We start from the raw sequence: 22,656 nt of genomic DNA on the forward strand, positions 1-22,656 counted from the left end.
AGGCGACGGACGCCGAGTGCGATGGCCATGCGCAATCCATAAAGGAGAGCTTCATACTCTGCCTCGTTGTTGGAGGAATCGAAATGTATCTGCAACACATACTTGAGTTTGTCACCTTTTGGCGATATGATCACAACGCCAATGCCGGAGCCATTCAACATCTTGGACCCATCGAAGAACATTGTCCAATGAGTCGAGTAGATGTGAGTCGGTTGCTGTTGTTCTACCCATTCTGCTATGAAGTCAGCCAGAGCTTGAGACTTTATAGCTTTCTTGGCCTCGAACTTGATGTCGCAATATAACATCTCCATTGCCCACTTCGCCACTCGGCCCGATGCATCCCGATTGTGGAGGATTTCCGACAACGGAGCATCAGAAATGACACACAGCAGGTGGTCTTGGAAATAATGAGCCACCTTCTTCGCAGTAATGTAAATCCCGTAAATAAGTATTTGATAATGGGGATACCTCTGCTTGGAAGGAGTCAGGACTTCGGAGACGTAGTACACTGGCCGCTGAACTTTGTATGCTTTGCCTTCTTCTTCGCGTTCGACTGTGAGAACAGTGCTGACGACTTGATTTGTAGCCGCGATGTACAGAAGAAGGGGTTCTTTACTGAGCGGAGCAGTAAGAACCGGCTGGGTGGAAAGTAGGACTTTGAGGTCGTCGATTGCGATTTGGGCTTTGTCTGTCCACTCAAAAGTATCTGATTTCTTCATGAGTCGGTACAGAGGTAACGCCTTCTCGCCGAGTCGACTGATAAAGCTGCTCAAAGCCGCTAGGCAACCTGTGAGCCTTTGAACATCGTGTATTCTGACCGGCCGCTCCATTCGGACAATGGTCCCGATCTTTTCGGGGTTGACATCGATCCCTCGTTCGGAAACGAAGAAACCGAGTAACTTTCTGCTGGGAACACCGAATGAACACTTGGCTGGGTTGAGCTTGATATCGTACCTACGAAGGTTGGCGAATGCTTCTGCCAAGACAGTCAGCAGGTTGGAACCTTTGCGTGACTTGACTACGATATCATCCATATACGCCTCCACATTTCGACCGATCTGGTCAAGGAGGCATTTTTGGATCTTGCGCATAAAAGTTGCTCTTGCATTCTTCAAACGAATGGAATAGTGATGTAGCAGAAGCACCCGAATGGGGTGGTGAAGGTTGTTTTTAATTCATCAGGGCCATACAGACGGATCTGATGATATCCTGAGTAGGCATCAAGGAATGACAAACGCTCGGAACCCGCAGTTGAATCGACAATTTGATCAATGGGGGGGAGCGGGAAATGGTCTTTCGGGCAGACCTTATTGAGATGCTTGAAGTCGATGCACATTCGGAGAGACTTGTCCTTCTTGGGCACCATAACAACATTGGCGAGCCACTCGGAGTGGTGTACCTCGCGAATGAAGTTGGCTGCCAAAAGTTTAGCCACCTCCTCTCCGATTGCCTTCCTCTTGTGCGCGGCGGACCGACGCAGGCATTCTCGGACAGGCCGAGCAGCAGGATCCACATGCAGTCGGTGCTCAGCCAACTCTCTCGGTACACCTGGCATGTCAGCGGGCTTCCATGCGAAAATGTCCCAGTTCTCACGGAGGAATTGGATGAGCTCGGCTTCCTATTTTGGATCGAGGGTGGTGGAGATGTTCGTCGTGGCAGCGGTATCGTCCGTCGGATGGATGCTGACCTTCTTCGTTTCTCCCGCCGACTGAAATGCGGACCCCGAAGCTTGCTTTTTCGAACGCATCAAGTCAGCAGGGTCGGCTGTCTTCTTGTACTCCTCGAGCTCGAGGACAGCCATCTGTTCATCGGCAATCCTCGACCCCTGCTGTAGACACTCCTCGGCCCGCTGCCGATTGCCTGTGACAGTGATCACACCTTTGGGACCTGGCATCTTCAGCTTCAGGTACACGTAACATGGACGGGCCATGAAACGTGCATACGCCGGACGGCCCAGAATCGCGTGGTATGCACTCTGGAAGTCCACCACCTCGAACGTCAGCTTTTCCTTGCGGAAGTTTTTGGCGGAGCCGAAAACGACGTCCAACGTGATCTGGCCGAGTGACTTGGCCTTTCGTCCGGAGACGACTCTGTGGAACTGCATGCTACTCTCGCTAAGTTTGGACATCGGAATGCCCATCCCCTTGAGAGTGTCAGCGTACATGATGTTCAAACCGCTGCCGCCGTCCATGAGGACTTTGCGAGGTTGGACTCCTTCCACCACCGGGTCGACGACCAGAGCCTGCCTCCCTGGGGTGGGTACGTGTGCTGGATGATCCGACTGGTCAAATGTGATCGCAGTCTGAGACCATTTGAGGAACATGGGGTTGGTTGGGGTGGCCATGTTCACCTCCCTATTCACCAGCTTCAGTCGACTCTTGCTTTCCACGTCAGCAAAAATCATCAGTGTTGCATGGACTTGGGGGAACAGATCTTCCTTGTCCTCCTCATCCTGTTCATTGTCCTTTTCACTTGGCTGCGCTTCGCCGAACCCCTGGATCAGGAGGCGACATTGCCGAGTGGTATGCTTCAGAAATATGGCGTTGCCTTCTTCATCCATCTTCGTGTGGATTGGAGATGGCTGGTCCAGGATGTGGTTTCCGAACTGCTTCTTCTTGGGGGTGAACTGAGCCTTCCCCTTGCCCTTGAACTTGGCATTGGTAACTGCTGCGGCCTCTGCCTGCGGAGTGGACGGTGCTTTCTGCTTCTGCTTCCGAGTGTTGTTCCCATCTCCATCGACGACTGCTTTATGCTTGCCGCTACGAATGCGGTCCTCTTCTTCACCATTTGCATAGCATGCTGCTATCTCCATCATCTTGCTCATGGAGATGTCGCCTGTCCGACCAAACTTCAGGTACAGATCTCTGTACCGCACGCCTGCCTTGAAGGCGCAGACTGCTTGGTGCTCTGTGACGTTCTCCACCGTGTGGTAGAGGGTTGTCCAACGCTGGATGAAATCGCGCAGGGGCTCATTCTACTTCTGGACACAGCGCTGGAGCTCCACGAGACCAGCCGGGCGTTTGCACGTCCCCTCGAAGGTCCTGATGAAGACTCGGGCCAGATCTGCCCAGCTGTAGATGCTTGAAGGAGCCAACTGGTTCAGCCACGCTCGTGCCGAGCCGTCGAGCATCAGGGGGGGATGTTTCATGGCGACCTGGTCGTCCCCACCACCGATCTGGACTGCCACTCGGTAATCATCCAGCCACGTTTCTGGCTTGGATTCTCATGTAAACTTGTTGATCCCCGTCGCCAATCGGAAGTTGGGAGGGATGTTAGCCGAACGGATGGCTCGACTGAAACACTCGGGCCAGAGACGATGGCCCTGCTTCCATTCGGACGGTCTCTATCGTGACCATCACAGTGGGCTCGGCTCCTGTCGACCTTCCTCTGGGCGATGTATCCTCTTGCGTCCGGCCTTGGATCATAAGTGTCACCGACCGAACGCCGATCATCATGATGTCGGGGCCCATAGGGCCCACCCCGCGGAGGGGTACGTGAACGGCGACGATCTTCGGGATTCCTGGAACGGCTGCCTCCTCTGTGTCATTGATAAGAATCGGGGCTGAAAACTGACCGATGCGTGTTCGCGTGAACAGAACTGTTGTGGATCGTGTTGTGCAACTGGGAGACCGCCGAATTCTGCTGCTGCGCTGTTTGCAACAGGGCCCGGATCTGCTCGATCCCTCTGCCAGCCTCTGAATCAGTTGGCTGGAGGGAATCGGCTATCTTGGCGGCGGCATCCAGGTTGAGGACGGGTGTGCGGAACACCTCCACGTTGCTCCGACGAGTGCGCCGACTGGCAGAACGGCGGGGCTGACGGCGAGCGCCGGATGTTTCTCCGACCTCGTGCTCCTTTCAACCTGTTTGGCGGGGACTTTCATGGGAATTGGCCATGTGCACTTCGGCTGCAGGCCCGCGACCCAAGTACTCGGAAGGCAACTCAGTCGGAACTGAGTCCGAGCGCTGGGATGGCGGCGCAACCACAACCGACTCGAGGACCGCCACTTGAGAGGACGCGTTCTGGCGCTCCTGGGCGTGTCGCACCCAACGCTGGAGCCGCGGACGGCGAGACCGCTTGTTGTGGCACGTGACAGGGGCGTATATCGGCATCGGAGCCGACTGCTGGAGAAGAAGGATGCCGCGGGCGCCGGCACCGAAGTGCGTAGCCCCGCGACTGGGGAGCGCCTCGACGTCGAGAGGGGCATCCCGAAGCCATGCCGAATCGTCGACGATGAAGGAGAGAGCGCCGAAGAGGATCTCATGACCCATGCACAAATCTCCACCGGATGACATGATGAAAAGATGTAGTCGCAAACTCGCTGGAAGTCGCTTAGACGCCTACCCCAAGGTGGGCGCAAACTGTCGTGGGTATAAGTCTGACAGTAGATGTATAGGGTACGAAAGTATGGGCAGAGCCTTAGCTACGGCGAGGTTGTATGAGTTCAGGCCCCTCTACGGTGGAGGTAAAAGCCCTACGTCTCAGTGCTATTGGGAGCTTGATGTCGAGTGGACTATGGATTACAGTGAAATGCCAACCCCTGCACCAGTGGGAAAAGGCGGCTTATATAGAGTGCGCTGCCCTTCACAACGGTTCGGTGCACAGGGGTGGTGTAGTGGCGAATAAATGCCTACGTTATAGGTAACGTATGCCTTAAATGCTAATAATGGTACATGAAAACGTATGACCGTTGCCCTCCACGGGGGTTACAATGTACATAGTGGAATCCAGTCGGTAAGTTTGATACGTTCCGAATGCTCATCTCCGACTAGATGATGGAGGAATCGTCACCGACTGGATGATGGGAAGTCCTTCATTCAGTCGGAACTGACTAAGGGCCTTGTCCCTTATGAAGGGTAGCCCTTGGGTAGGACCTGTAGGGCAGGCCTATGACCCTACCCTGGGACTATAACCCCATCATCTACTCCACTTTTAATGCTTTTAGCATCAAGATAGATGGACTCCGAATCATTGGGGAACTTTTCAACCATAGTGGATTCATATCCAGCCCCATAATCATTAGGTTTGACACAAGAAAACAAAGATTCAATGGGAGTCACACCAAGCACTTTAAGATCTTCGTGATTCTCATCACGAGAACACGCCTTTTTAAGCAATTCATGTCTAGCACAAATTTGGGTGGTTCTTTCTTGGCTCTCAATCATGGAAACCCGCATAGCTTTCAAACTTTCACCCATGTTGATTTTGGGAGGAGCACATCTAACTTTCAAAGCATCAACATCACAAGAAATTCTATCCACGCTCTTAGCCAAATCGTCAATTTTGAGTAGTTTTTCCTCTATGGATGCATTGAAAATCTTTTGAGAGTTGATGAACTCTTTCATATTACTCTCTAGATCAGAGGGTAATCTATTGTAATTTCCATGAGTATTGTTGTAGGAGTTGCGAAAGTTATTAGAGGAGTTACTAGGAAAAGTCCTAGGAACATAGTTTCCTCTAAAGGCATTGTTGTTGCCAAAGTTATTCCTACCAACAAAATTAACGTCCAAGCTAGCGTTGCTACTCTCAATCAAAGAAGACAAAGGCATATCATTAGGATCCAAAGGAGCACTTCTACTAGCAACCAAATTCATTAACTCATCCATCTTAGCACTCAACGAGTTAATTTCTTCTATAGCGTGTACCTTCTTACTAGTAGGTGACCTTTCAGTGTGCCATTGAGAGTAGTTTGTCATGATGTTGTCTAAGAGCTTTGTGGCTTCCCCTAACGTGATTTCCATGAACATTCCACCTGAGGCGGAGTCCAAGATATTTCTAGAAGCGAAATTCAAGCCAGCGTAAAAGATTTGAATAATCATCGAAAGGCTCAAGCCATGAGCGGGACTATTTCTAATCATTAAATTCATTCTCTCCCAAGCTTGTGCAACATGTTAATGATCAAGTTGCTAGAAATTCATGATATCATTACGGAGAGAGATGATCTTAGCCTGCGAAAATACTTGGATATATAAGCATCTTTGCACTTATCACAAGAATCGATACTATTTTTGGGCAAAGAAGAAAACCAAGTTTTTGCGCGATCTTGCAACGAGAAAGGAAAAAAGCTTCAATTTAATCACGTCATTATCCACATCTTTGTATTTTGCATATCGCAAAGCTCAATGAAGTTATTGAGATGGGATGCGGCATATTCACTAGGAAGGCAAGAGAATTGCTCTTTCATAACAAGATTCAACAAAGCGGCATTGATTTCGTATGACTCCGCACTAGTGGCGGGAGCAATCGGAGTACTAATAAAATCATTATTATTAGTATTCGAGAAGTCACAAAGTTTGGTGTTTTCGTTCATGGTGACTTCAGCAAGCAAGCAAGCACACAAGCAAACAAAGAGCAGGTGAGAAAAAATGGCGAACGAAAGGGCGAACGAAAAGGCGAACGGAAAAGTCAAATTGGTGAAGTGGGGGAGAGGAAAACGAGAGGCAACTGGCAAACAAAGTAAATGCAAGAGATGAGTTTGCGACACCAACTTGGATGAGTTCTTGACTTGATCTTCCTCCCCGGAAATGGCGCGAGAAATTCTTCTACTATCCCACAGACAACAGCGCGAGAAATTGATACGTTGACAGAGGCTGGGCTTGCGTTGGTTTTTCCCTTGAAGTGGAAAGGGTGATGCAACATAGGAGCAATAAGTATTTCCCTCAGTTTGAGAACCAAGGTATCGATCCAGAAGGAGGGTCTTGTCAAGTCCAGAGTACCTGCGCAAACACAAACAAGCTTGCACCCAACGCTTCAAAGGGGTTGTCAATCCCTTCAAGATTGTTCACAAAGTGAGATCTGAAGGCGGAAAGTGCAACGAAGTAAAAAGTATAAGGCTGAAAATATGGTGTGGAGTAGACCCTGGGGGCCATAGTGTTCACTAGAGACTTCTCTCAAAATAGCAAGTGTTACGGTGGGTGAACAAATTACTGCCGAGCAATTGATAGAACCACGCAAAGTCATGACGATATCTAAGGCAATGATCATACATATAGGCATCACGTCCGAGACAAGTAGACCGATACTTTCTGCATCTACTACTATTACTCCACACATCGACTGCTATCCAGCATGCATCTAGTGTATTGAGTTCATGATGAACAGAGTAATGCTTTAAGCAAGATTACATGATGTAGAGGGGTAATCTCAAACCAATGATGAAAACCCCATCTTTTTACCCTTTATGCCAACAACACAATGCGTGCCTCGCTACCCCTTCTGTCACTGGGTGAGGTCACCGCACGGTATGAACCCAAAACCAAACACTTCTCCCATTGCAAGAATCATAGATCTAGTTGGCCAGACAAAACCCACAACTCGAAGAGAATTACAAGGATATGAAATCATGCATAAGAGAGATCAGAAGAAACTCAAATAAGATTCATAGATAATATGATCATAAATCCACAATTCATCGGATCTCGACAAACACACCGCAAAAGAAGATTACATCGGATAGATCTCCATGAAGATCATGGAGAACTTTGTATTGAAGATCCAAGAGAGAGAAGAAGCCATCTAGTTACTAGCTATGGACCCGTAGGTCTATGGTGAACTACTCACGCATCATCGGAGAGGTCATGGTGTTGATGGAGAAGCCCTCTGTGTCCGAATCCCCTCGTCAGGGCACCAGAACGTGCCCCAGATGGAATCTTGCGGAGAGAGAAGCTTGCGGTAGCGGAAAAGTACTTTCGATGATCTCCTGATTTTTTTTGGGATTTTTAGGGAATATATAGGCGCAACCCCTAGGTCAGGGGACGCTCAGGGGGGCCACAAGCCTGGATGGCGCGGCCTCCCCCCCTGTTCGCGGGGTGGGGGCTTGTGGGGCTCCCGTGCCTTGGCTCCCAAGCTCCCCGATCTTCTTCCGTTCCAGAAAAAATGTTTTTGGGGATTTTCTTCCGTTTGGACTCCGTTTCAAAATCTCCTCCTAAAGGGGTAAAAAACATGGAAAAAACAGGAACTTGCACTTGGCACTGAGTTAATAAGTTAGTCCCAAAAAATAAATAAAAGGCATGCAAAACATCCAAAGTTTGACATGATAATAGCATGAAACCATAAAAAATTATAGATACCGTTGGAGACGTATCAAGGACAAATGAGAGATAAATAGAAAGAGCCAAAGAGGCCACAAAAAAAGAGAAGGGGCAACACTACTATTCCTTTCGAAAGATCCACACTCGTACTCCATTGTTATATTTGTCCCAAACGTATCTATAATTTTTGCTTGTTCCATGATCTTTTGGGTGACATTGTTATATGTTTAGCTACACTTTTATACATTTTTACACATATTTGGACTAACCTACTAACTCGGTGCATCCAGTGCCAGTTTCTGTATGTTGATGTCTTTTTTGCAGGGACTTTTACCCCAATTTACAGAGTCCCAAAAATCTCGAGAAAAATATATAAAATCAGCATGACGGAAGCTTCGAGAGCACCAAAGGTGGGTCAGAGGGGAGCCAGGGCTTGCCCAGGCGGCCTCCCTACCCGTCCTGGCCCCTCGCCGCGTCCACAGGCTGCTTGGGTGGGACCCACCTCCTCTCGTGCCCTACCTTGGCTCCTATTTTTACCCCCGTGGAGGAAACGCTGATTCCGAAACCCTTTTCTCCAAAAGCAATTCCGATCTCCGCCGCCATCGCCAACAAGTTTCGAGGGACCAGGATTCTTGTGCCATCACCGTGCCGGGACGGGGAAGTGCCACCGGATTCATCTCCATCGACGTTGCTTCCTCCCTCCATGAAGCGGGAGTAGTTACTTCTCGGGGCTGAGGTCTTCTAAAGTAGCTATGTGGTTAATTCTCTCTCTCATGATGTGATCTTGATTGTGATCATGGGCTATGTTAATCTAGGGTGGTCCATGATGTTTCCCCCTTCTTCTATGTATTGAATTGATGTACTCACTTGATCTTATCTAGTACAATCCCAGAGACCATGGTGAGAGCGGTCTATTGGATATGGATTAGAAGAATATTTTCATGAGTGATTTCCTCTTTTGTGAATTGATTGAAGATTGAGAGTCTCTTGGTGCTTGTCTTTCACAATCCTTGAGATATGTTGTGGTGATTGTGGTACTCTCTTTGGATGGACGCGATGACATTGGGAAATCCATAGAGAGAACTACGAACTCTGAGGTGTGCTTTTGTAGCCCTACATAATTTTTGTCCTCTCTTGATCACAAAGGAATGACCTCCGAGTACGTCTCCATTGCATGTTTTAGTGGAAAATCATGTGATTAGACTATATTAATGTTGTTGGGAGTTGCCACTAGTGAAAGTATGAAGCCTAGGCCCTGTTTCTCACCATTGTTACACCGTTTATGCTCACTTTTGTCACTTGCTACCTTGCTGCCATTTTTATTTCAGATTTATATTACCTTGCTTTGCCACACCTATCACCCATATTTTACCATCTCTTCGCCGAACTAGTGCACCTATACTACTGACGATTGTATTAGGTGTGTTGGGGACACAAGAGACTTCTTGTATCTTAATTGCAGGGTTGCTTGAGACAAACCATCTTCAACCTCTACTTCCCTGAGTTCGATAAACCTTAGGGTCATCCACTTAAGGGAAATTGCCGCTGTCCTACAAACCTCTACGCTTGGAGGCCGAACATAGTCTACAAGAATAGAAGCGTGCGTAGACATCAGAGGTTATTTTCAAACTTCAAGAGCGAGTCGATCACCTCCAAGATCAAGTCTATGAACTCCAAAGCCAAAATTGTGAGTATGAATGTAGGTTTCACAGGATGAGCTTTGCTGCCGATTTCAGGACTCCCAAGACAACATTCTCTTTTTATGACGGGGAATCTACACCTTGGAAGGAAGAGGACACCCCGACTACACCACCACCATCACCCGAGAAGGACGCGTGAGTACTTGGGTATGGGCACCACCTTTGGCTTGTTCCAATATTGGGGGAGGTGCCCCGGTATCGTATCACCATCACCCCCACCATCATTACTATCTATTTTAGTTCGATCCTTAGTTATTTTGTGATTTAGAGAAATAAATTCAGGTTTTCTTTGCTTAGTATTTTGTAATTGAGTATGCGAGATATATAATAAAGATTAGTTGAGTTTTTGTGGTTTACCCATGGGCACGTGTCATCATAGCATGTCCATAAAAAGAAAGATATAGATCATATGCTTATCCCATGAGGAGTAATGACTTCACATAGTAAAGAGTATAAGTGATGAAGATTGTTGAAAATAAACAAACATAGTATTAGTCATGGTTACAACCCAAGCAAGACTATGAAGGAGGAGACGAGAGTCCCATATAATTATACTATTGTGGACATCTTTTGTGATTCTGGGTCCTCACCAAATATTATATGATGATCAAATTGTAGGGGAACGTCGCATGGGAAACAAAAATTTTCCTACGCTTACGAAGATCTATCATGGTGATGTCCATCTACGAGAGGGGATGAGTGATCTACGTACCCTTGTAGACCGTACAGCAGAAGCGTTAGAGAACGCGGTTGATGTAGTGGAACGTCCTCACGTCCCTCGATCCGCCCCGCGATCAGTCCCACGATCTAGTAACGAACGGACGGCACCTCCGCGTTCAGCACACGTACAGCTCGACGATGATCTCGTCCTTCTTGATCCAGCAAGAGAGACGGAGAGGTAGAAGAGTTCTCCGGCAGCGTGACGGCGCTCCGGAGGTTGGTGATGATCTTTTCTCAGCAGGGCTCCGCCCGAGCTCCGCAGAAACGCGATCTAGAGGAAAAACTATGGAGGTATGTGGTCGGGCTGCTGTGGGAAAGTCGTCTCAAATCAGCCCTAATTGCTCCATATATATAGGAGGAGGGAGGGGAGGCTTGCCTTGGGGCTCAAGGAGCCCCAAGGGCTGCGCCACCAAGGGGGGAGGAGTCCTCCTCCAATCCTAGTCCAACTAGGACTGGAAAGTGGAGTCCTTCTCTCCTTTCCCACCTCCCCTTTTTTTTTCTTTTCCTTTGATTTCTTATCCTTGGCGCATAGGGCCCTTTTGGGCTGCTCCACCAGCACACTAAGGGCTGGTGCGCCACCCTAATGGCCTATGGGCTTCCCCGGGGTGGGTTGCCCCCCCCCCCCCCCCCCCCCCCGGTGAACTCCCGGAACCCATTCGTCATTCCCGGCACATTCCCGGTAACTCCGAAAACCTTCCGGTAATCAAATGAGGTCATCCTATATATCAATCTTCGTTTCCGGACCATTCCGGAAACCCTCGTGATGTCCGTGATCTCATCCGGGACTCCGAACAACATTCGGTAACCAAGCATATAACTCAAATACGCATAAAACAACGTCGAACCTTAAGTGTGCAGACCCTGCGGGTTCGAGAACTATGTAGACATGACCCGAGTGACTCCTCGGTCAATATCCAATAGCGGGACCTGGATGCCCATATTGGATCCTACATATTCTACGAAGATCTTATCGTTTGAACCTCAGTGCCAAGGATTCGTATAATCCCGTATGTCATTCCCTTTGTCCTTCGGTATGTTACTTGCCCGAGATTCGATCGTTAGTATCCGCATACCTATTTCAATCTCGTTTACCGGCAAGTCTCTTTACTCGTTCCGTAATACAAGATCTCGTAACTTACACTAAGTCACATTGCTTGCAAGGCTTGTGTGTGATGTTGTATTACCGAGTGGGCCCCGAGATACCTCTCCGTCACACGGAGTGACAAATCCCAGTCTCGATCCATACTAACTCAACGAACACCTTCGGAGATACCTGTAGAGCATCTTTATAGTCACCCAGTTACGTTGCGACGTTTGATACACACAAAGCATTCCTCCGGTGTCCGTGAGTTATATGATCTCATGGTCATAGGAACAAATACTTGACACGCAGAAAACAGTAGCAACAAAATGACACGATCAACATGCTACGTCTATTAGTTTGGGTCTAGTCCATCACATGATTCTCCTAATGATGTGATCCCGTTATCAAGTGACAACACTTGCCTATGGCCAGGAAACCTTGACCATCTTTGATCAACGAGCTAGTCAACTAGAGGCTTACTAGGGACAGTGTTTTGTCTATGTATCCACACAAGTATTGTGTTTCCAATCAATACAATTATAGCATGGATAATAAACGATTATCATGAACCAAGAAATATAATAATAACTAATTTATTATTGCCTCTAGGGCATATTTCCAACACAAATGTTGACGTAGGACATGCAAGACAACATAATGGTGATGATATTTCACATTCATATAGAAGTTATATGGTTATGGATCCTTTAACATGTGATGCTTTCTTTATACCTTTTGCTAGCACGAAAACTTTGCACTAAGTAGAGATACTACTTGTGCATCCATAACCCTCAAACCCAGTTTCTTGCCACGAGAGTCCACCATACCTACCCATGGATTGAGTAAGATCCTTCAAGTAAGTTGCATTCGTGCACCAAGCAATATAAAGTTGCTTATAAATATGTATGATCTTTTATTTCAAGGGAAAATAAACTTTTTATGATCTTGTGATGACAAAGAAATAAAAGTGATAGATTTCATAATAAAATTTGCTATCACAAGGGGCAATATAAAATGGCGTTCCTTTCTATTAAGAGTTTGCACATTCAAAAACTTAAAAGCACATGACAACCTCTCATTCCCTCTGCGAAGGGCCTATATTTTATCTTTGAACTTCACTCTTATTAGTGAGTCACTAAATTCATTTTTCCTGTACTAATTAATTCTACAGTGGCAAGCATCATGTGCTGAGGAAAGATTCAGATTTATATATCCAAGTGAATGTAAATTATCATGATTTATTATTGTTGACATTATCCTCGAGGTGAATGATTTGGGTGGTGAATCATTTAAGCCCCTATCGTTCTATGTCTCCTATGAAAACATGAGCTCGAAAAATATGACTTGAGTATGAGCAATCATATAAGAATAAATGATAGTTGAGTATGAGAACTAACCAATAATAAAGCTCTTGCATAAACTCTCCTCTGAAATATGTTTATTATCCCAATGACTGAGAACATAGTTTGTTGATTGTCAACAAAATTTATGCCTCATACTCCAATATTTGTGAATGGATCGTTACTTGTTTATGAGAATATATATGAAAAAATAGTTGCTACTATGCTAATATTCATGATACTCTCATGTATGTATTTTATTTTTATCGACTTCTCCCTCTCAAATCATGTGACCATTATTCTTGAGCTTGGCTTTCGCTTGAGAACAAGTGAGGTCTAAGCTTGGGGGAGTTGATACGTCCATTTTGCATCATGAATCTTCATTGATATTGTATTATTATTGTCCATTATTCCCTGTTATTATGTAATTTTATGTATTTTCTCTCTAAATATGCATGTTACATTATGAAGAGGAAAGTATCTGGAAATTGGAATTCTCGATCGAGAAATCGAGAAAAAGGTAGAAAAACCAAGTTGCTCCAAATGAACTAAAACTTCACGGAGAATTTTTCCCGAATATATAAGAATTATTAGGCCAAATATACACCGTAGAGGGGCAGTCACGTGGGCATAGGCCAGCAGACCACGCCTCCCCCCAAGCCGCGACCTGATAGCTTGTGGGGCCCCTGTTGGTTCTCCGACACCCCTTTTGTCCTATATGGTGTGTTTTATCCTAGAAAAAATTAAGACATAACTTTCGGGATGAAGCGCCGCCATCTCGAGGCGAAAACCTGGGCAAAGGCCGTTTTGCTCTCCCGCACAACGATTGTGCAGGAGGAATTCCTCTCCGGGAGGGGGAAACCAAAGTCATCGTCATCACCAATGATTCCTCCTTCATGGGAGGACAAATCTTCATCAACATATTCAGCAGCACCATCTCATATCCAACCCTTGTTCATCTCGTGTATTCAATCTTTGTCTCAAAACCTCAGATTGGTACATGTGTGTTGCTAGTTATGTTAATTACATCTTGTAGTTGATGCTAGTTGGATTACTTGGTGGAAGACATAATGTTAAGATCCTTAATCATATTTGTTACACCTCTAATGTTGAACATGTTGATGAGATGTGAGTAGTTAATATTGTTCCCGAGGACATGGGAGAACTCTGGTTATAAGTAATCATATAAAGTTGGTATTCGTTTGATATTTTGATGATATGTATGTTGTTACTTCCTTTAGTGGTGTCATGTGAATGTCGACTACATGGCACTTCAGCATGTTATGGACCTAATGGAGGTCATTTGTGGAGTAACAAGTAGATGATGGGTTGCGAGAGTGACAGAAGCTTAAACCCTAGTTTATGTGTTGCTTCATAAGGGGCTGATTTGGATCCTCATGTTTCGTGCTATGGATAGATTTATCTTAATTCTTCTTTCGTAGTTGTGGATCCATGCGAGAGGATTTAATCATAATTAGGTTGTTAGTTCAAGTAAGAACAACACCTTAGCACCGGTTCACCCACATATCAAATTATCTAATTAGCGAACGTGAATCAACTTAATATGATGAACATGACTAGGCACAAATTCCCATGTGTCCTTGGGAGCAATTGCTTTATATAAGATACTTTCAGTTCTATCCCTTTCTATAAAAAGGATTGGGCTATCTTGCTGCACCTTTGTTACTAATTCTACTTGCCACTTGTTACGAATTACCTTGCTACAAAACTATCTATCATTGTTATTAACAACACTTGCATAGAATACCTTGCTGAAAATTGCTTACCATTTCCTTCTGCTCCTCGTTGGGTTCGACACTCTTACTTATTGAAAGGACTATGATTGATCCCCTATACTTGTGGGTCATCAGTGGCGGCGGCTCCGTCTCGTGAAACGTGATTCTTTGAAGATGTGATTTTATAGGACTGGAATTAGGGTCGGAGCAGCCACATGGGCCCCACAAGACATCAGGGCGCGACCCGAGGGGCTCCCTATTGGCTTGTGCCCCCTAGCACACCTCCTCTGGTAGGTCTTCGCTCCATAATTCCTTATAAATACCAGAAATAATTCACAAAATGTTTTGTTCGGTTCCGAGAACTTTTGTTTCTGCACAAAAATAACACCAAGGTAGTTCTGTTGAAAACAACGTCGGTCCGGGTTAGTTTCATTCAAATAATGCAAATTAGAGGTCAAAACCACAACAAAAGTAGATACATCGGAGATGTATCAGTGGTGCTCGCTTAGTTGTTGCAGTTGCTATGATCATGCATTAGCTCCTATTGGAGCTCTCTTGTCTTAAGTTTATGTTGTTCTAGGGTTTGTTAGTGGTTGTACATGTATATGCCTTATCTATGTGCTTCAGGATTTGTTGAATTGGTCATGGCAATGCTGTTTTCAATTGTTATTATGTGGCTTTTGTAGTTTCATCTACATAGTTGATTTATTGAATGTTTATAGGTGTTTGGATTTAGTTAGTTGAATCTGTTATTATAGTTCATGAAGTGTGTTGTTTAATTTTGTCTATTTCCATTCGTCTAGTTAACCTTTGGATAACAACTACCTACTCTTGTTGTTATGTGCCACTGATGTTATACATACTTATAGTAGCATCTGGTAGTGATATTAGCCCATGTGCTTGTGACCGTGGTGTCCTATTTGCAAAAAATACCAAGTGCAGTGTAGGTGTTGTATTGTGCACAAGCACATGTTCAGTTCGGTGCTAGTGGGTCTATTTCTTCTATGCTAGTTCCAAATTACTTAAGAACACATACTCACTTATCCTAGCTCTCTCGCACTTCTCTCTCTAGTACTGGTATGAACAAATACCACTTGATATTGTCTCCTTTCTTGCCTATCTTTTTATCCCTCTTTTATTAAACTGTTAAGAACAGATGATGCCTCATCTTGGTGTGCCTATGATGATGGTATGAGGCCTATCTAGGTTCTAAAGTTATTTTTGTGGCTCTACATATTTTCCTAAAATTCCTATGATGCATGGCTCAACACTTCTATGCAAGCCTAAGGGTTCTATCCAACCCAATCCTACCTTTTGGCGTTGGTTAGCTTGTTCTTGAGGATATGGTATTCCTGCTTCTTGTGGATGTCTCTTACTCCTTGCTCCCTGGTATTGATTTGGTGCAACCCTTATATGATACCTAGTATTAGGTGTGCTTAACATGGTTCAACTGGTGGTTGTAGTGTTCTATTAGACCTATTGGTCTCTTGTCCGCGTCGTACATGTGGGTGACTTGACTATGTACTTGCTGTGTGTGCTACTTGTGTTGTGGCATGTTGAGGGCTAAGTGGTCTGTGGTAGTGACAGTAACTATAGTGTGTTTGTTGTGTGAGCTTCTTGAGCTGTCCAACTCTCCTTGATACTTATCTACTAGATTTGGTGGTGGCCAAATGCATAGGGAATGTCTCTAGCCGGTTGGGTTTAATCTATATCCCTTTGTGGCATTGTTCCGATGTGGAATAATGAGTTATATCTATTGTCATTTGAAAGTAGATATGTTCTAGTGTTGGTTGATCCAAGTGATACTAAACACTAATCTTTGAGGCTTAATGAATCTTGTGGAGCTAGTGCTTATTTTTCTAGGATATTGATACTTGTCCTTACAACTGATTTTTCTAGGATATTGATACTTGTCCTTGTGGCTGATTTTCGACTTGGCTTCTGTGGAATTTGATCATATGTTCTCTCATCATGATCAACATGTGATTTCAAGATATTGTCATGGTCTCAAGTGTTAGCTCCTAAACTATGCATTTCACGAAATGGAAATGCTAAATTCTAACGTAACCCACTCCTCCCCTTAATTTGATGTTTATTTTGCAGGTTGAAGAAATGAAAGAAAATAAGATCAAGATCAAAATCAAGATCTTAGATAGGATAGTATAGGAAGAATACACAATTTAGTTTAGGTTGTATTTCTTGAACTCTTCTCTAATTCAACAATGTATACTTTTATTAATTATCTATATTCTTATCTGTAATATAACTGTGTATTATTTATTCAATTTTCAATAAAGCTTGAATTTCTTTATTGTTCATAGTTCAAATTAAATGTTCCAACTCATAATTGAATTAAACTTATGCACTTAGGTCCTTTTAACTTATTTGAATTATACTTTGAACCCAAACTCAAAATAAGTACAAAGCTCATGTTCAAATTCTTTGAAAGGCAAATTTTAACTTAGTGATTTGAATGTAAGTTTAATTTGGTTTTTAGATGCAAGTTGAAAATAACCCCAACCTATATGCATGAATGCAAATAACAATCGAAAAAAATACCCGGTCTCTCAAACTACGGGTCATTACGTTTTCAATTTTTTATTATTGTGATTTATTTTAATCAGAAAATATTTGAATGTTTTAGATATTTTCTATTGTAACATAGGATGTGCATGTGTGTGTTTTAAATATTCTGAGATATTGCAGCTCAACGCATGTGAATCTATTGCATATTCGCATATGTCAATAATGAGTACATACTAAGTGAGAATATGCAAAAAAAGTATTGAATCACATCCGGTTACCATTTTCTTCCCTCTCCCATATTAAGTGTTTTGAACTCACACTTAATACGGGTCAGTTGATAAGCGAAGGACAAGGCTGACCACGGTAACTGACATGCGATACTCGAGAAAGGGGCAAAATAGATGGAGAAAGTTTCGGATTTTGGGGAGGAGGACACGCGAACCGCATCTAAAGGTCTAGGTAGGGATAAGTGCACCACCTTAATAGAATGTTAGATTTTGACTCGTTTACAAGTTCTTACCTTATATTTAGTTATCAACTGAATACTTAATTATCTACAAAAATTATCTACAAACTTGCATGGTAGCCTTGTGATCTTGTTTCATTACGGGCTCATGTTAATAGCGGTTGAGATGAAGGATCTCGTCCTTCTGCATTATAAGAAGAAGAGACATTCTTTGTAATTTCCTGAAAATTTTAAAAAAAGTATAAAAACCACACTAGTGGCTACTGACTACCGCATAGGCAATGGCATAAAGTTTGCACACAATAGGCGTCACCTACCCCGTCCAACACCTATGAAACTTTGATTTAAATGCGAGTAAAATACGAGTGAATGATAAGTAAGATGAAGTTCAAACTGCCGAAAGCCACCTCGAATGGGTTGCACAACTCAAGACAATTGGCGTTATCACCACATGGTACATGTGCCAGTAGACCCATAATCACATTGCACAACAAGCCACGAGCGAAAGCCGGACAAAACGGTCACCCGTTACGGTTTCCACAGCAACACCATTAATAATGGCAGAAAAAAAAAACTTGACCACCATGGTCTCTATCCTCGCCTTGTATGAGTGCAATTGAAATCAAACACATATGCAAAGATAAACACCAAATAAATGGCACATAATAAATAAATGAAAAGAGGAGATGTTGATGAGGGTATGCCATTCATTCATTCCCTAAGCAGCAAGGGTCCATTGAAACCGGGACAAGGACCAGGAGATGAGCCATAAAGGGCACCCCGTCCACGAATAGGGGCATCGTCAAGGACCCCTTTCCAAAACCGCCCAAAAGTTAAAGCTGAGCAGCCAGAAGCAAATTGGAAACCAACCCCTGCCCCTGCCCCTGCCCCTGCCCTTAACCCCATCCATCCCTCCCTCTCCTCCGCTCCGGGTGAGGTCAGTCCATATCCATTCTTCTACCTCCCCTTCAACCTTACCCTTGGCCGGAACACCAAATTCCACTCCTTGCCTCGCTTGCATTTCCCTTCCGGAGCTGAGCTGTTGCCGCCACTGTTGCCCAATCATGCGGGAAGCCGAGTGATTTCGGTCTGGAGTGAGTGAGTCGTTACTACTGGGAGTGGGGAGTGGACTGTGGAGTGGGGGTGTGAGGGGCGGCGAGATGCAGTCCGGGTACGGCGGGGTGTCGGAGTTCCAGCAGTTCATCATGGACGGGGGATTCGCCATGGCGGCGCCCCCGCAGCAGCAGGCGCAGGCGGCGGCTGCTGCTGCTGCTGCGGCGGCGGCGGGGGGGCAGGAGCTGGGCGCGCCGTTCAGGTACCAGCCGCTGCACCACCACGCGATGCAGCACCACCATCACCACCAGCAGCAGCAGCAGCACCAGCCGCAGATGCCGCCCCACTTCGCGCACTTCGGCGGGGCGCCCGCGGCGGCGGCGGCCGGCGGGATTCCGTTCACGCAGCAGTTCCTGAACCACCAGGCGGCGGCCGCGGGCCACCACCACCAGCAGCAGCACCACCACCTCCAGCTCTTCCACCACGAGCAGCACCAGCAGCAGCACCACAAGCCGCAGCCGCCGGCGAGGTGGGCGCCGCAGCAGCACCACCCGCAGCACCAGCAGCATCACCACCACCAGCTGGGGCTGGACGTCGAGGCGGCCGCCGTGCCTGAGAGCTCCCGCGCCACGTCCGGCGGCGCCGCCCCTCCCGGCGTGCCCCCTTTCCTTGCCGCCGCCATGAACTTCAAGCTGGCCGTCGACCCCGGCGGCGGGAGCGGCGCCACGGACGACGCGCTGAACGACGGCACGGGTGGCGGAGGCGGCGCCGGCAGCGGCATGATGCTCCACGGCGGAGGCGGGGCCGACGACGAGGCCGCCACGGAGAGCCGGCTCCGTCGGTGGACCGGCGAGGAGGAGACCTCCATCAAGGAACCCACCTGGTACGCCACCACCCTCCTCCCGTTCCTCCTACAATTCATCCATGGCGCACATGTCAACAATTCCTCTCTCCGCCGCCCGGATCCGTCCCCCCACCCATGGCGGACCGGACCGAACCGAACCGACGGACATGGAAAGGGCAGGGGAGGGGAAAGGGGGAAGATTGCATCTTTGTTGGCTCTGCTTTGGATGCTCGGGGGTGGGGAGCAGAGCAGAGCAGAGCAGAGGTCAGCAGCAATAATAGTGGCATGATTGAGAGAGACATGGACGGAAAACAACACGCGCCGCACCTGAAAGAAGCCCCTGATGGCGATGATTCCTCCGGCAAAGAGACCCCGACTTTTGTTCCCCTTTTACCTCCCTCCTCATTACATCACCCCAAAGACAAACTCTTTTCCCCCATTGCATGCCATGCACATGATGCTATTCCTTGTTTCCTACTCGTGCCATGGCAGATGCAATTCTTGTTCATCTTGTTTTGCCAATTGCATTGTGTTTGGTGCTGAGTTGAATTGTGGATTTTGGTTGCTTTGTGTGGTGATTTGTGTAGGAGGCCGCTGGATATTGACTACATACACAGCACCAGCAGCAGCAGCAAGAGGGCTGCCGCCGGGAAGGAGAAGGTGGCCACGCCGGAGTCTCCGGCGCCGGTTGCTCCTGCGGCGAACTACTTCAAGAAGGCCAGTGGCGCGGACGACAATGCGGGTGCTGCCGCGTCTGCGGGTGGCGGCGGCGGCGGCGGGAACTACAAGCTGTTCAGCGAGCTGGAGGCCATCTACAAGCCGGGGAGCGGCGGCGGTGCGGGGCAGACGGGCTCCGGCTCCGGCCTCACGGGCGACGACAATGCCATCCTCCCGCCCCCGTCCATGGCCGACCTCCCGGGCGCGGCCGCCGCGGCCGTGGACGCGCCGCAGGCTAACACATCGGAGACTTCGGCCGGGGAGGACGCTCCGGCGGTGCTCCAGCCGCAGCAGCCGCCTCCGCCGCAGCAGGCGTCGCTGGGGGAGGCGCGTCGGAAGCGGAAGCGCCGGCGGCAGGAGCAGCAGCAGCAGCTGACCGCGTCGGCGTCCTTCTTCGAGCAGCTGGTGCAGCGGCTCATCGAGCACCAGGAGGGCCTGCACCGCCAGTTCCTGGACGCCATGGAGCGGCGGGAGCGGGAGCGCGCGGCGCGCGACGAGGCGTGGCGCCGGCAGGAGGCCGACAAGTTCGCGCGCGAGGCCGCCGCGCGCGCGCAGGACCGCGCCAGCGCCGCCGCCCGGGAGACCGCCATAATCGCCTACCTCGAGAAGCTGTCCGGGGAGACCATCACCCTCCCGGCGCCGGCCAACCCCGCGCCCACGTCCGCCGACGACGCGACGAGCCACGACGCAGGCAGGGAGCTGGTCCCCTACGAGTACGGCGGCGACCCGTCGCTGCCGCTGATGAGCTCGTCGTCCCGGTGGCCGAAGCACGAGGTGGAGGCGCTGATCCGGGTGCGGTCCGGGCTGGACAACCGGTTCCAGGAGCCCGGGCTGAAGGGCCCGATGTGGGAGGAGGTGAGCGTGCGCATGGCCGCGGCCGGGTACGGCGGCCGGAGCGCCAAGCGGTGCAAGGAGAAGTGGGAGAACATCAACAAGTACTTCCGCAAGGCCAAGGAGAGCGGCAAGAAGCGCCCCGCCCACGCCAAGACATGCCCCTACTTCGACGAGCTCGACCGCCTCTACTCCCGCTCCTCCGGCGCCGGCGCCGCCGCCTCCTCCTCCGCCGCAGGCAACGCCAACGCCAACACCAGCACCAAAGCCAACGCCAACGCCAACGCCATGACAACCAGCGCCGACGACGCGGCCAACAACAGCAACAAGGCGAGCTCGGAGCTGCTGGACGCGGTGGTCAAGTACCCCACCGACGCGCACTACGGCGCACCGCCGGGCTTCCTGAGCGACGGCGCCAATGCAGACGTCAAGGACGACGGCGCCGCGCACCGTGACGGCGACGGCGACGTGGACATGGGCAGGACCTCCGGGAGAGCAGGCGACGAGCATGAGGACGAGGCGGCCCAAAGCCATGGCCACGATGGCGACGACGACGACGATCATTAGAGCTTAATTAAGTTAACTAGGACCGCATGCTTAGCTAGCTAGGACGACATGAATGATCGACCGACGCCGGACAAAATTTGCTTCTTTTCCTTCTTCTCCTTCTTCCCGCAGTTTCTGCCTGTTGTTAGCCACCATGGATCAGTCATCACTTACTTGTTAGTACTACTACTGCTACTGCTGCTTATATATCTACAAGAAGATTAGTTTAATAATCAATCACTTCCATGATCCCAATCTAGCTCATAGACACTTGCGTTGGTCGACCATGGCCGCTCATATATTTTGCTTGCTGTTATTTCTGCAAGTGTGATGAGGACGTGTGATGGTCAATGGGAGATGCTGTGTCGGCAGGTGCATGATTTTCAATCATTTTTTTACCTTGTACGGCCACTGGGGAAAAAAAAATAAAAATAGTGAGGAACCTGCTGGCTAGTAGGAGTAGGAAAAATAATGGAGTTTGTAGTGGTAGTAGTACCAATATAAATCACAGTTGTCTTTGACTGTCTGTCTGTGGTCCTTGATCTGGATATAACTGTGCTCACTATGCTACTCAAATCTAACTGTAATAGGGTAGCAATAATTTAAGGTGTGTAGTACCAGGGTGATACCATGCCGGTACTCTACGTGCCAAATAGTACGTTATTGTGGAAAAAAAAACTTCTACTTTACCAATGTTCACCGGGTAGTCTTAGGGAGCGAAACCTCGCAGCCATGCCGGAAATGTGTATGTGTGTGTGGGCGGAAAGAGAGAACTGGAACGATGATGAGGAGGAAGAAGCCGATGAGCTAAGCGTCGATGATCGACAACGATGATCCGTGCCGGACCTAGGAGGAAATGACTAATTTTGGTGCGCAAGCACATCGAGGAAATGACTGATTTTGTTGCGCGAGCACGTCGAGAGGCAATGGCAGTCGACGGAAGTAAATGAGAAGTTCCGCAAGGGGGGACCGACCCTGGAGAGACGTGATGGCGATGACGACAGTGGGTAACTGAAGGCGAGGCCATTGCGTGTACGTGTGTGTGTGGGCTGGGGAGGGGGGAGC

General features: G+C 47.9%; 1 protein-coding gene across 1 annotated transcript; it reads left to right on the forward strand.

Annotated features, from left to right (window-relative positions):
- Positions 1–18,089: 18,089 nt before the first annotated feature.
- Positions 18,090–21,846, forward strand: LOC123403760 (trihelix transcription factor DF1-like). Its single transcript, XM_045097673.1, has 2 exons — positions 18,090–19,536; positions 20,085–21,846. The coding sequence occupies exons 1-2, from the start codon at positions 18,761–18,763 to the stop codon at positions 21,610–21,612; spliced, it is 2,304 nt and encodes a 767-aa protein (XP_044953608.1). The 5' UTR covers positions 18,090–18,760; the 3' UTR covers positions 21,613–21,846.
- Positions 21,847–22,656: the final 810 nt, after the last annotated feature.

Source organism: Hordeum vulgare, chromosome 6H (assembly GCF_904849725.1).
Source record: "Hordeum vulgare subsp. vulgare chromosome 6H, MorexV3_pseudomolecules_assembly, whole genome shotgun sequence".
Classification (NCBI taxonomy): domain Eukaryota; kingdom Viridiplantae; phylum Streptophyta; class Magnoliopsida; order Poales; family Poaceae; genus Hordeum; species Hordeum vulgare.